Source organism: Sander lucioperca, chromosome 15 (assembly GCF_008315115.2).
Source record: "Sander lucioperca isolate FBNREF2018 chromosome 15, SLUC_FBN_1.2, whole genome shotgun sequence".
Classification (NCBI taxonomy): domain Eukaryota; kingdom Metazoa; phylum Chordata; class Actinopteri; order Perciformes; family Percidae; genus Sander; species Sander lucioperca.
Genome location: NC_050187.1, coordinates 554,627 through 566,300, shown reverse-complemented (window position 1 = coordinate 566,300; position 11,674 = coordinate 554,627). Strand labels below are relative to the sequence as shown.

Genomic DNA, 11,674 nt, shown 5'->3' with positions numbered 1-11,674 from the left:
AATCGGAAACACTTTATATTGTTACAGCTCCTTAATTTACAAATATTTCCTGAAAATTCCCAAGAAGATTCCTGCACAGAACTACGTATGAAGGTACTAATCATAGGGAAAATAGAGACAGTGTCAGTGGGTACACTTCCAATGAATTGCTATTGAGCCTTTTATTCAGCATGCAGTAGGCTGGAGTCGACTGTGTTGTGTACAACGCCAAAACTACATGTTTTATGTCATATTTAATATGTCCAGATCAATACAGTGCAGAGACTTCCTTTTTTGTTGTTTGCAAGCAGAGGAATGCACCTTTTTAACGAGCTCCTCCATGTGATTCTAGGCCATCCAGAAGCTTTTTAATCCATCATGGAATTAGTGTCTTCATAAAATAAATAAATAATTATGAATCCAAAAATCATCTCACATAATCTCCCTCTTCTCCACGAGGCTTTAACCTTGCTTGTGTTTTTAGCATGATAGCTAACACCAGGACCTTTCCAAAGAGGGCTTTGGTGCGATGGTAGCTCTTCCAGAGGTTTAGTAATCCAGCCTGGAACTTCAGTGACTTTTCGGAGCATAATAATTCCAGAATGATAACTCTATGAATAGTATTTTTGTATAAAAAGGGATATTTTACCGCTAGCTGCCGCCATTTTGACTGCTGACTGTCTTGACTGATGGCTGTGTCGACCAATCACATAATCACAAGAGATGGCAGCAGAAAGGCAGCTTGCTCAGCCAATAGATAACCCTAATCTGATACAATCAGGAGGGCCTTGTATGGAGTGTATGTATGTAGCAGAGCTGCAGGTCATTCACATGGATGTTGTCGGTACACGATCCGTTCTGCCTGCACGATCCGTTCTGCACATGCGCAAGATAATACTGTTTTACCTATCCATACGACCTGCACGATCTGTTCCACGCTAGCCTATGGCTAGCCTCCACCGGGAAGCTAACGTTAGTTTAGCTAACAGCTAATTCGGCTAACCGCTAGCTGACAGCTAGATTCAGTCTAAAATAACGTTAACTCAAACGTAATGGGAAAAGCAGGCTACAGCTAAATTAAGACTTCACAGTAATAACAATAAAGACAAGTATTGAGTGATTGTATTTTAAATGAGCACAAGTAAAGTAGAACTGACGTAACAGCTGTTATATATGTTAGGTGTTTGTTATATATGTCAACGTTTATTTTCAAGTTTTATTTTGAGGGTCTTTTAAAGTTATTACATGCTGTCTCAGCTAGCAGTTAGCCGAATTAGCTGTTAGCTAAACTAACGTTAGCTTGGCTGTCGACCGGAAGCGTGGAACAGATCGTGCAGTGTCGTAAATCCTCGTACAACCGCGCATGCGCGAACATTTTGCGCATGTGCAGAACGGATCGTGCAGGCAGAACGGATCGTGTACCGACAGATGTCTTATAAGACCTGGATGCAACGTTAATGGCGGAGCCCCTATGAGAGTTGATCCATTGCGCATCTGCCAAAAAAGTTTCTAAGCTTCCGGGTTTACTTCTGTGATATGTGACCACTGATTCCGCCCGCGAGTTATCGCTCGGCCCATAGACTTTGCATTGTGGTGACGTCACAGGTTTTTAAATCGCTTTTCTCGGCTCAAAGAATTTTTTTCAAACATAAAAATCCCATGAATTAAAAATTCAGAATAGAGTCTGTAGTTGGAGGTGTCCTGGCAGCAGTTCAACAGACGTCTCTTTTACAGTGGTGGTCTAGGGTTAAAATCCTTTCTGGGTCGCAGAGGGATTTTACGTTGCAATGCCGGCAGTGGCCACTGCAGACCACTGCCGACCACTGCAACCAGCAGAGGGGCTCATTCAGGCAGCCCTGATGTGGAAATTAGTATGGTTTGGCCTCCTGATGTCTCAGAGCAGACAGGAAATGCATTGGAGATGAATTGATGGACTGATGGAAAATATCTAAATATTTTTATATTTGTGTTAGTTACAGTACAGTACAATGTGTTACATTTAAGAGTAAGCTTAAAAGTATCCTCTTTGATAAAGCTTATAGTTAGGGCTGGCCCAGGTTTGCCTTGGACCAGCTCTTAGTTATGCTGCTATAGTTTTAGACTGCCGGGGGACTTCCTATGACACACTGAGCTCCTCTCTCTCTCCATCTGTGTGCATCATGTCCAATTAATGCATGTTACTAACCTAACTTATTCCCCAAAGTCCTTGTGTTTTCTCGCCTTGAAAATTTCCTTGAATTGTGGTGGCACCTGGATCGTTTCTGCAGATGCTGTCGTGGTCCTGCTCCACACCCTGCTACGCCCCACACTGCTACTACTATTATTCCTAGTCATAGTAGTCATAGTTCTATTATCTTTACTGTTACTATTACTATAATTGCCACTGTTCATCATTATGCCCGCTGCTATAATTATATTAAGTCATATTTCTGTATCTTTCTCTCTCTCTCTCTCCCTCCCTCCCTCCCTCTCCCAACCGGCAGCAGCAGATGGCCCCCCCACCAGCCAGGCTCTGTCTGAGGTTTCTGTCTGTTTAAAGGAAGTTTTTCCTTACCACTGTCACACCAAATGCATTCTCTTGGGGGGAATTGTTGGGTCTAGACCTACTTTATCTGTAAACTAACCCTGTTTCCCTATCTTTATTATGACTATTATTGCCACCATTCACCACTCCCCCAACTGGTGCCGTCAGACACCGCCCTGGGTCTGTCCCAGGTTTCTTCCTAACAAAAAAGGGAGTTTTTCCTGGTCTAGACCTACTCTATCTGTAAAGTGTCTCGAGATAACTCTTGTTATGATTTGATACTATAAATAAAATTGAATTGAATTGAAAATTGAATTGAAAGTGTCTTGAGATAACTCCTGTTATGATTTGACACTAAAAATAAAATTGACTTGAATTGGATTGAATACATTTTGGTTTCCTCTGATTGACAAGACTTGGGATAACAATTTCCAAAAGCTAAAAGTTATGTTCATTATTGTTCTCTGTGTGATTTCAATACATTTCTGTGAGATTTCAATTTCTATTTAGTTTTTTTTGTCTGTATAGTTACACACCAATTTATACATTCATGTGACATCCCTGCAGCATACATCCTGATAGCCCAGGTTGTCCTGAAAAAAAGTCTATAACTTGATTGTGCATTACAGACCCCAAAGGGTTGGCTGATAATGAAATGTGTTAAATAGTTAAGCGTACAATTCAACTTATATAAAGTAAAGTTTCCAGTAATAAATTAATATTTAGTTGGGTTGAGCTTTAATTTCTAGGAATAAGGATAATTTGTATCAAATTACATTTTTTTCCCCAGGGAGCTTCCTAGGAATTTGTCACATAAATATGGATCTGTAAAATAAAAAGTGGAAAGCCTCTTTTTCATACAATCATTTACTTTAGATGCAAACCAACAAATCATTAATTTAGTAGTATTATCTCATTTTTTTTATTAAAGAATCACAAGTATATTAAATGTATAGTTATTTATTGAAGAAAAAAATTAACAAATATATTAAGTCACGCAATTCTCTAAGTAATGCACTTCTCAGAAACTTAAACAGCTCAATGTGATCACATGCAATACTGAGGCAGTTATGTAATAGGTAACATACTTCCAAATCAACAACGTTTAGAAAAAAAGCTTATATAAATAACAGGAATATACACATAGTTTATAAAAACAAGTTTTTTTCATTCGGCTACTTAAAGTTATTACACAAAGAGGGTACTGTAGTTGCATTATCTGCAGTGGCAAGCGTAAAGTAAACATTACGTCAACATCTGAGTTTAGGGTCACAAACTTAGGGAATAAAATTGGTAAAGTAAGATGTATTTACAATGTTTCTGGACTGAAGCTTTACCTATCATGGTTAGCTTAAAAGGAATCAGTCAGCATCTGAATCCTTGATATTAAGGCCAAGCATATTGGAGAGGCTCAATGACAATTTGTCATTTGCATCTAATGCCGAAATTTCAGGGGCTACCAAGCCCAGTGCAGACTCTGGCTTTTCTACTTTAAAAGTACCTCCTCTCACCAAAGCAGAATCTCCTTCTTTTGTCAAGGCACTGACATCAAGGCTTGGGGCGGAGAGCTTGAGATCGATATCAGATGGTGAGAGGGTACCTGAGGGTGATTTTTTCTTTGACATTTTCAATCTCTCCATAAGGTCAATCTTTCCTCCTGCTTTTGATGTTGCATTTACCACTGGCAAGCGTATCCCTTTGCTGACAATGTAATCCTTTGCCTCTGTGTTAAGTTTTAATAAGCCAAAGGTATCACTAGTTCCTGCAATGTCATCAATGCTGTTCCTGGGTAGTCTGTGGACTTTGAATACAGGAACCTCTGCCTCAGCATTAGACACCTCTGATGCTTTAATATTAGGCTCTGGAAAGTTCAACTTTGGAAACTTGAAACTTGACAATTTTGAATTTTCAAGATTGGCATCTACATTTGGAGCTTCGGGTCCTTTGATGTCTCCCATAGTAGTGCCTATGTTGACCTTTGGTACCTCGATTCCAGCCTCCACTGAAGGATGAACACTGGGAACTTCTACTTCAGGACTTGAAAGACCCAGTTCTGGAAGTTTGTAATGAGGCATATTAAATTCCCCCAGATGGGAATCAAAATCTAGACCTGGTGTCTTTAACTGTGCATCAAGTCCTTTGAGGTCTGTTTTGGGCAGGTTGATATCCACATTTGGTGCTTCCAGTTTAGTTTTTGGCAACTTGGTGTCTATGTTTGGTGCTGAGAGGTTTCCATCGATTTTTGGTGAAGACAGGCTGAGAGCTGGTGCATTCAAGTTGAGATCAGGTACCTGGAGGTCTGCTTTTGGTAGATCCAGACTGGGTCCCTTTACATCAGCTTTGGGCAAATTAAGGTTCATATGTGGATCCTTAATCTTCGGTGTAGAAAGATTGAAGTCCGGTACACTGATGTTTGTTTTGGGGGCCGAAAGGTTAAGATCAGCATCCAGATCTGGAGTACTGAGATCTCCTTTAATAGTGGGGGCAGAAAGATTCAAGTTAGGTGCTTTGGCATCAGCTGTTGGCAGTTTAAGATTTACATCAGGAAAAGAGACATTGTCAGCATCAACATCGAGATTAGGTCCTTTTACCCTCGGTAAACCAAACCTTGGTAAATTTATTTTGGGTATCTTGATTTTTCCAGCTGTGGAGTCAACCTCTGGAGCTTGAAGGTCTACATTGGCACCTTTTAGATCAGCTTTTGGTAAATTAATGTCAAGATCTGGTGCATCAAGACCAACTTTTGGTGCAGACAAGAAGAGACCTGATGCTTTTAGGTCTACATTAGGTGCATCCACATCACCTTTAGGTAAGACAAGCCTGGCGTCAATGTCTGGTGCTTTTAAATCAGCATCCAATTCAGGAGCCTTGGCTTTTGGCCCATTGAATTTTGGGAGTTTAAGTTTAGGTAACTTCAGTTTACCATCAGGTATGTCAATATCTGGGTTGATATCTGGACCACTAAGATCTACAGCTGGACCTTTGACTTTAGCATTAGGCATGCCGATGCTGAGGTCTGGAGCCTTAATCCCACCCTCAATATTTGGTGCTGAAAAATGTGGTGCACTCAAATTCGCATCAAGTGCCCTGAGGTCCATGTCAGGTACCTTAACATCAGCATCAATGTCACCCTTTGGACCCTTCAGTGTGCCAAATTTGGGTTTATTGAAGTTGAACCATTTTAATTTTCCAGAAGGACCTTCAACATCTGGAGAATTAATGTCTAACTTAGGGCCTTCCAGGTCAGCTTTTGTTAAGTTTAGATTTATATCTGGTGCATTTATCTCACCATCAAACTTTGGAGCTCTGAGACTCAAGTCAGGAGCTGAGACATCAGCATTTAGATTTGCATCTGGACCATTAACATTAGGACCTGAGACTGACAACTTTGGCTTTCTAAAAGTTGGAAGTTTGAACTTCCCAGAAGGAGCCTTAATGTCAGCATTTGGTGCTGTAAGATCTACATCAGCTTTGGGTAAATTCAGATCAACATCAGGTCCCTCGAGTGATGGAGCAGAGAGACTGAGGTCAGGTGCTTTAACATCTGCATTAAGGTCAACATCTGGGCTTTTCACCTTTGCCCCAGAAAGCAGGAACTTGGGCTTTTTGAGTGTTGGGAACTTGATTTTGCCAGAAGGAGCCTCAATGTCAGCATTTGGTGCTTTAAGATCTACATTAGCTTTGGGTAAATTCAGATCAACATCAGGTCCATTAAGTGATGGAGCAGAGAGACTGAGGTCAGGTGCTTTAACATCTGCATCAAGGTCAACATCTGGGCCTTTCACCTTTGCCCCAGAAAGCTGGAACTTGGGTTTTTTGAGTGTTGGGAACTTGATTTTGCCAGAAGGAGCGTCAATGTCAGCATTTGGTGCTTTAAGACCAACATTAGCTTTGGGTAAATTCAGATCAACATCTGGAACAGAGAGATCAACATCTGGTGTGCTCAGATCTGCATTCAGGTCCATATCGGCATTTGGGCTATTAAATTTAGGTTTCTTCCACTTCTGATGAGGCCAGTTAATTTTCCCTGATGGAGCATCAATTCCACGATCTGGGCCCTCAAAATCTACATTGGGGCCATTGAGGTCAGATTTTGGGAGATTCAGCTCAGCATTTGGTACATTAATCTTCGGCGCTGAGACATTTAAATCTGGTGTGTTTAGGTCTGCATCTATGCCTAAGTCTGCTTTTGGGCCTTGAAGTTTGGGCTTCTTCCATTTTAGGTGAGGCCAGTTGATTTGACCAGATGGAGCCTCTACATCAATATTAGGGGTTTGCATGTCTAGATCAGGGCCTTTAAGGTCAGCCTTTGGCAAATTAATGTCAGAATCTGGGGAATTTATTCCACCCTCCAAGTCCAGATCATCTTTTAAGCCATTGAGTCTGGGTTTCTTCCATTTCAAATGAGGCCAATTGATTTTACCAGATGGAGCATCAATGTCAAGATTTGGGTTTTGAAGATCTAGATCAAGGCTTTTGATGTCAGCTTTGGGACAGTTAATGTCAACATCTGGTGCACTTAGATCCCCATCAATCTTTGGGTTGGTGAGGCTGAAATCAGGTGCAGACAGGTCAGCATTTAAGTCGGCATCCGGTCCTTTAACTTTGGGACCTTTCCATTTTAAATGGGGCCACTTGACTTTGCCTGAGGGTGCCTCGATGTCAGCATTTGGGGTTCCTAAATTTACATTAGGACCATTCAGATCCACTTTTGGCCCATTCAGGTTCAAATCTGGACTTTTAAGATCTAATTTTGGGGCTGCCAGATTGAGGTCTGGGGTATTTACATTTCCACTGACAGAAGGGAGATCACCAGAAACATCCATTTTTGCTTTTGGTGGTTTGAGTTGAGGCAGATTGAAGTGTGGCATTGAGAATTTCGGGGCATTGTATTTCCTGTTGCCTGACTTGATTTCTGGTTCCTCGAGCGAGGAAGTGGGGGTGTTGAGCTTGGGAGTTGAGACCCTGACATCAGGTGCTTTGAGACTGCCGTCTAGATCTCCTTTTATATCTGGTCCAGTCAGTCCTAGGGAGGGCATTGTGAACTTGGCACCAGCATCAGCTGAGCGCTTATTTAGACTGAGACTGGGAAGGTCTCCATTGAGAGTTGGACTACCTATTTCACCCCCCAACCCCTGTGCAGCATTTAGCTTTCCACTCAGGCCATCAAGGGAAATAACTGGTGCCTCAGCTGATGCATCCAGTGACAAATCCTTCTTGAGGTTGAGCATCTGTTGGTAATGGAGTGATAAACAAAGTAGGTTAACATTGATTAAAACATTAATCAGCTACCGTTCAGTTACACTGTGTCGGAGAGCTGCTGTAACTCTTAAAAACAATATTTGCATTTAATTCATTAATAAAATGTGCAAAGGAAGCATCTCTTGTGGGTTCAGGGATTTTTGAAGTGCCCTGGGAGAAAATAACATCTTATCAGTGGTCAATGACTTTTCCTAGATTAATGCTAGCCTATAGACCATAAAACAGTTGGCTCACATCAGACTGGGTCACCTCACCAAAATGACAAAAAAACATATTTTCTAGCTTACCCCTTGTGGGGATATTAATTTTATTGAAACTACTTTTGAAACACAATCCCAGGACTAGAGCTAAGTGTTTCATTTTTAATTTGGGTGAACCAACCCTTGTGGCATTTACCTTTGTAGGGTCTTTGAGATCTAATCCCAGGGAGCCAAGGCCACCACTGGTGTTTAGCTGCTTCTTTGTCAGAAACTTCATGTTGTGATTATATGGCTCCAAGACCCTCAGGATGTTCAGCACTTCATTTTTGTTGAGGTGGTCTAGGTGTATAGTGGCTGCAACAATCTCATCCCCTGGAACAAGTAGAAACAACTCATCAGAACCAGCATGTTTCTATGTTTTCTTTGAATCCTTTATCTGCAGTTACTGGTTGAGCCTTCCAAACCTGCAGCAAGAATAATATAAGAGTTACAACATTAACTTGTTTTTCTCTTACCTGCGTGTAGGCCACTCTTTGCAGCATTTGTGTCATCTGTGATTCCGGTAATGACTCCTTTCTCAGAGTCGTCTAGGAACGGGCTTTCTGAGAAACCTCTACTCTTGCTGTCCCCGCTCTATGTTTAAAAGTAGTTTAAAGTACATATGATAAGACACTGTGCACCATTGTCACACATTTGCACCATGTGTTCTGCTACAGTGACATTTTGTCATAAAGACAATTGCTATCACATATAATATTTAGCCATTTTTTATGTTGGCTTTTCATACTTACCATAATGTCTTAGATGCAGTTACATCCACATATCCTGGAATGTATACAAGAAACCATAGAAACTCCAAACCACAGAAAAGTTATCTGTAAAACATCAGATAAAAGCAACTTTAGTTATGAACTGATAAATCAGTGACATAACTGAGATTAGTGTCATTATCCTTATTCATGAAAATCCTTTTCTTTTTTAATTTAGAGTCCTCATCAAGAAAACAGCCTGCAACATGGTTTTCACATCACTAATAAAGTACCAGTTCAGGTTTCCAGTCAGTAATCAGTTAAAAGAATGTCCACAATTAATATGATTGAAATGAATGTGTACAAGTGATGGTCTTGGTTCGATTTGGTTTAAACTGATGTAAGAAGTAGTACTCAGTCACATGAAGTGCTGCACGGGTGTGTAGAAAGAAGTAGTACTGCCAAATAAACAGGTACTTTCTATGTGTCACTATGCATATCGGGTTTTAACTCAAACGGACATGTTCCATACATTTCAACCTTTTAACCAATTCACATACTAATGTTTGATTTGATTCATGGCTTGTTTTCATGGTGTAACCTACAGTATGCCTATACAGCTACCTAAAATCTTTAGCAGTTGCTGATATTTGACCCCAGATGAGCACACACGTTAGAACATCAAAGTTGATCTTGAAACATAAAAGAAGATAAGATGACAAGAGTACAAAGAAAACCATCACAAGTCATAGTATGAGTAAAGCACTAGCTGAAGATCTTCATTATAGCTTGTAGAGATGATTTCCACCAGCTGTCTGTAGATCTAGCTGGGGGTCAGTTCAACCCCCACACATCCCTGCCTGTGCTTAGAGTTCTTCACCTGTCTCATTTTTGGACCCTGACTGACAGAGAAACTACAACACCCACACACCGTATCACCTCACACTTCAGGAATCCAAATCCTCTGCCATGTTTGTTCAGGGGAATGTATGCATCTAAACTAGTTGGTTTGGATGCATTCTGACTGACATGCCACACCGCTCAGCACACAAACACACACACACACACACCACACACACACACACACACACACACACACACACACACACACACACACACACACACACACACACACACAAACACACACACACACACACACACACACACACAGCCCTCCCCTAAACCACACCCCAACATCTCATGGAAATGCTAATGTGATTCACCTGCAGCACGGTTGCATAAAAAAGGACAGATCAGGCTTTACATTTAGTAATACTGGGCGGTGAAACAAGTCCTCAGAAAAAGGGAATCAAGGAGTTTTTCTTCCACAAAGATCCAAACTGTCCAATAATGCTCTGAAAAGACTTGGTATCAATCGGTCAGCACCCATCAGTGTTAATGCAACAGACATGAACAGATGCATCTATAAAAGTTGATTAGGTCCTGTAAGCAGATAAACAATTCAGCAGTCATAACTGCTCAAATAGTTTTGACTAAAAAATCTACAACCTTGCTGTGTGTGATGACAGGCCAAATTAATAATAACCTGTTGACTGACTTGCTTAATGCATTGTTTTCTTAGGATATATATAGAATGAGAGCTCCAAATGTAAATCAGGGGACAATGGTTATCATATCACCACTTTCTAGAACCGCTGATGCTCCTGCACAGACGTCCTTCATTTCCAAAGAATTAAGAAATATTGGCTTAACGGCATAACTGCACAGTGGCTTCAGGCTTTACTTCCCCAAACCAGAAATGAGCAATTTAAAGGAAAGGAACATCAGTACAGTCACGATATATTTAAAAAACATCATCAGAGCAGTGTGGTTAATAGGTGTATCCTCTGAAACAGCAGTGATACCAACCACATTGTGTCCCAGCAGGGTGTGAAGCAGGTGACAGCAGTGTTTGGTATGTCCCAGTCGGGACAACAGCCAGTCACACTGACAGCAATACTGAACCTGTTGTTAATGCCAGAAACTGCAACACCTTTCTAAAGAGCTTGACTTTGCAACTGGGTCACGGTGTGTCAAATTTTAAAAACCCAGACTTTGTGTTTTTAAAACACAAAATTTCAAAAGACACATTTGGAAATTATTACAAGACAATATATAATTCCAATACACTGTATGTCAAGAATATGGACCTAGAACTTCACACATTTACTATTTTCAGATTCCTTTAAACCCAGTGTGTATCATGCACCAAACCTTACTTGCAAGTCATAAAGTTATTTTCAACTACGTACACTTATCAGTTTTCTTCTTAGATACAAGAAGATACAACATATTATAAACATCAAAAAACAAAAAGAGGCTATAGACAACACCGTATGGACTCACCGTGTGCTGCTGGCAGAGACGCCTCTTCAGGAAAGCCAGGGAGAGATGTCTCCTCCTCAGTGTATCACTGCTGCTCTGTCAGGCACGATGGGATGGATCTGCAGTTAAATGCCTAAAACCAAGCCAGGAGAACAGGTTGGGCCGCATCAGAGCCACCTCTCTTACTGCCTAGTACCCTTTTCCCCTTGCAACACACACACACACACACACACACACACACACACACACACTCCCACATACACACACACGCCTCACCTTTAAACTATGTCACAGAGACAGTCTCACAGGCATGGTGGCAGCCGAAACCTGATGAGAAACACACCACTCCTTCCTAACAGGACTAACCAGGTTTACAAAGAAAAGACACGTAGCAACCCTGTCTCACACACAAACACTTCACTCACACACTTCATTTCGCTTCCATTTTGACATCTGACATTCTGATGCCAACACATTTTTTTTTTTTTTATCACTTTTTTCACTTTTTCTTTGATACATCAGGCCATGCACTGGAATTTGGGGTTATTTTGACATTTCTGCTGAGTTGTTAAAGCAGGGGTCTTCAATGTTTTTTATGCCAAGGATCCCTGAACTGAAGGAGAGATGGAGCAGAG

At 41.0% G+C, this 11,674-nt stretch overlaps 1 protein-coding gene across 3 annotated transcripts; it reads right to left on the bottom strand.

Moving 5' to 3' along the window:
- Positions 1 to 3,447: 3,447 nt before the first annotated feature.
- si:ch211-125o16.4 (neuroblast differentiation-associated protein AHNAK) lies at positions 3,448 to 11,322 on the bottom strand. 3 transcript variants are annotated; one of them, XM_031299974.2, is made up of 6 exons: positions 11,061 to 11,322; positions 8,757 to 8,840; positions 8,481 to 8,598; positions 8,162 to 8,337; positions 6,858 to 7,734; positions 3,448 to 6,677 (listed from the first exon to the last, which is right to left on the bottom strand). In XM_031299974.2, exons 2-6 carry the CDS (start codon positions 8,757 to 8,759, stop codon positions 3,865 to 3,867), a joined length of 3,987 nt encoding a protein of 1,328 aa, XP_031155834.1. In that variant the 5' UTR covers positions 8,760 to 8,840; positions 11,061 to 11,322; the 3' UTR covers positions 3,448 to 3,864. The 3 variants fall into 3 exon arrangements, with proteins under 3 accessions (XP_031155834.1, XP_031155833.1, XP_035848329.1); XM_035992436.1 differs by having other exon boundaries at positions 3,997 to 4,320; positions 4,400 to 7,734; XM_031299973.2 differs by having other exon boundaries at positions 3,448 to 7,734.
- Between the last annotated feature and the right edge of the window lie 352 nt (positions 11,323 to 11,674).

What these genes read in the sequence shown, in the direction of transcription:
- si:ch211-125o16.4 (XM_031299973.2), bottom strand. An exon ending in AAAGAGTGGCCTACACGCAG is followed by an intron (nt 8,338 to 8,480) that starts GTAAGAGAAAAA and finishes TACTTGTTCCAG; the next exon opens with GGGATGAGATTGTTGCAGCC. An exon ending in ATCTCAAAGACCCTACAAAG is followed by an intron (nt 7,735 to 8,161) that starts GTAAATGCCACA and finishes CATTACCAACAG; the next exon opens with ATGCTCAACCTCAAGAAGGA.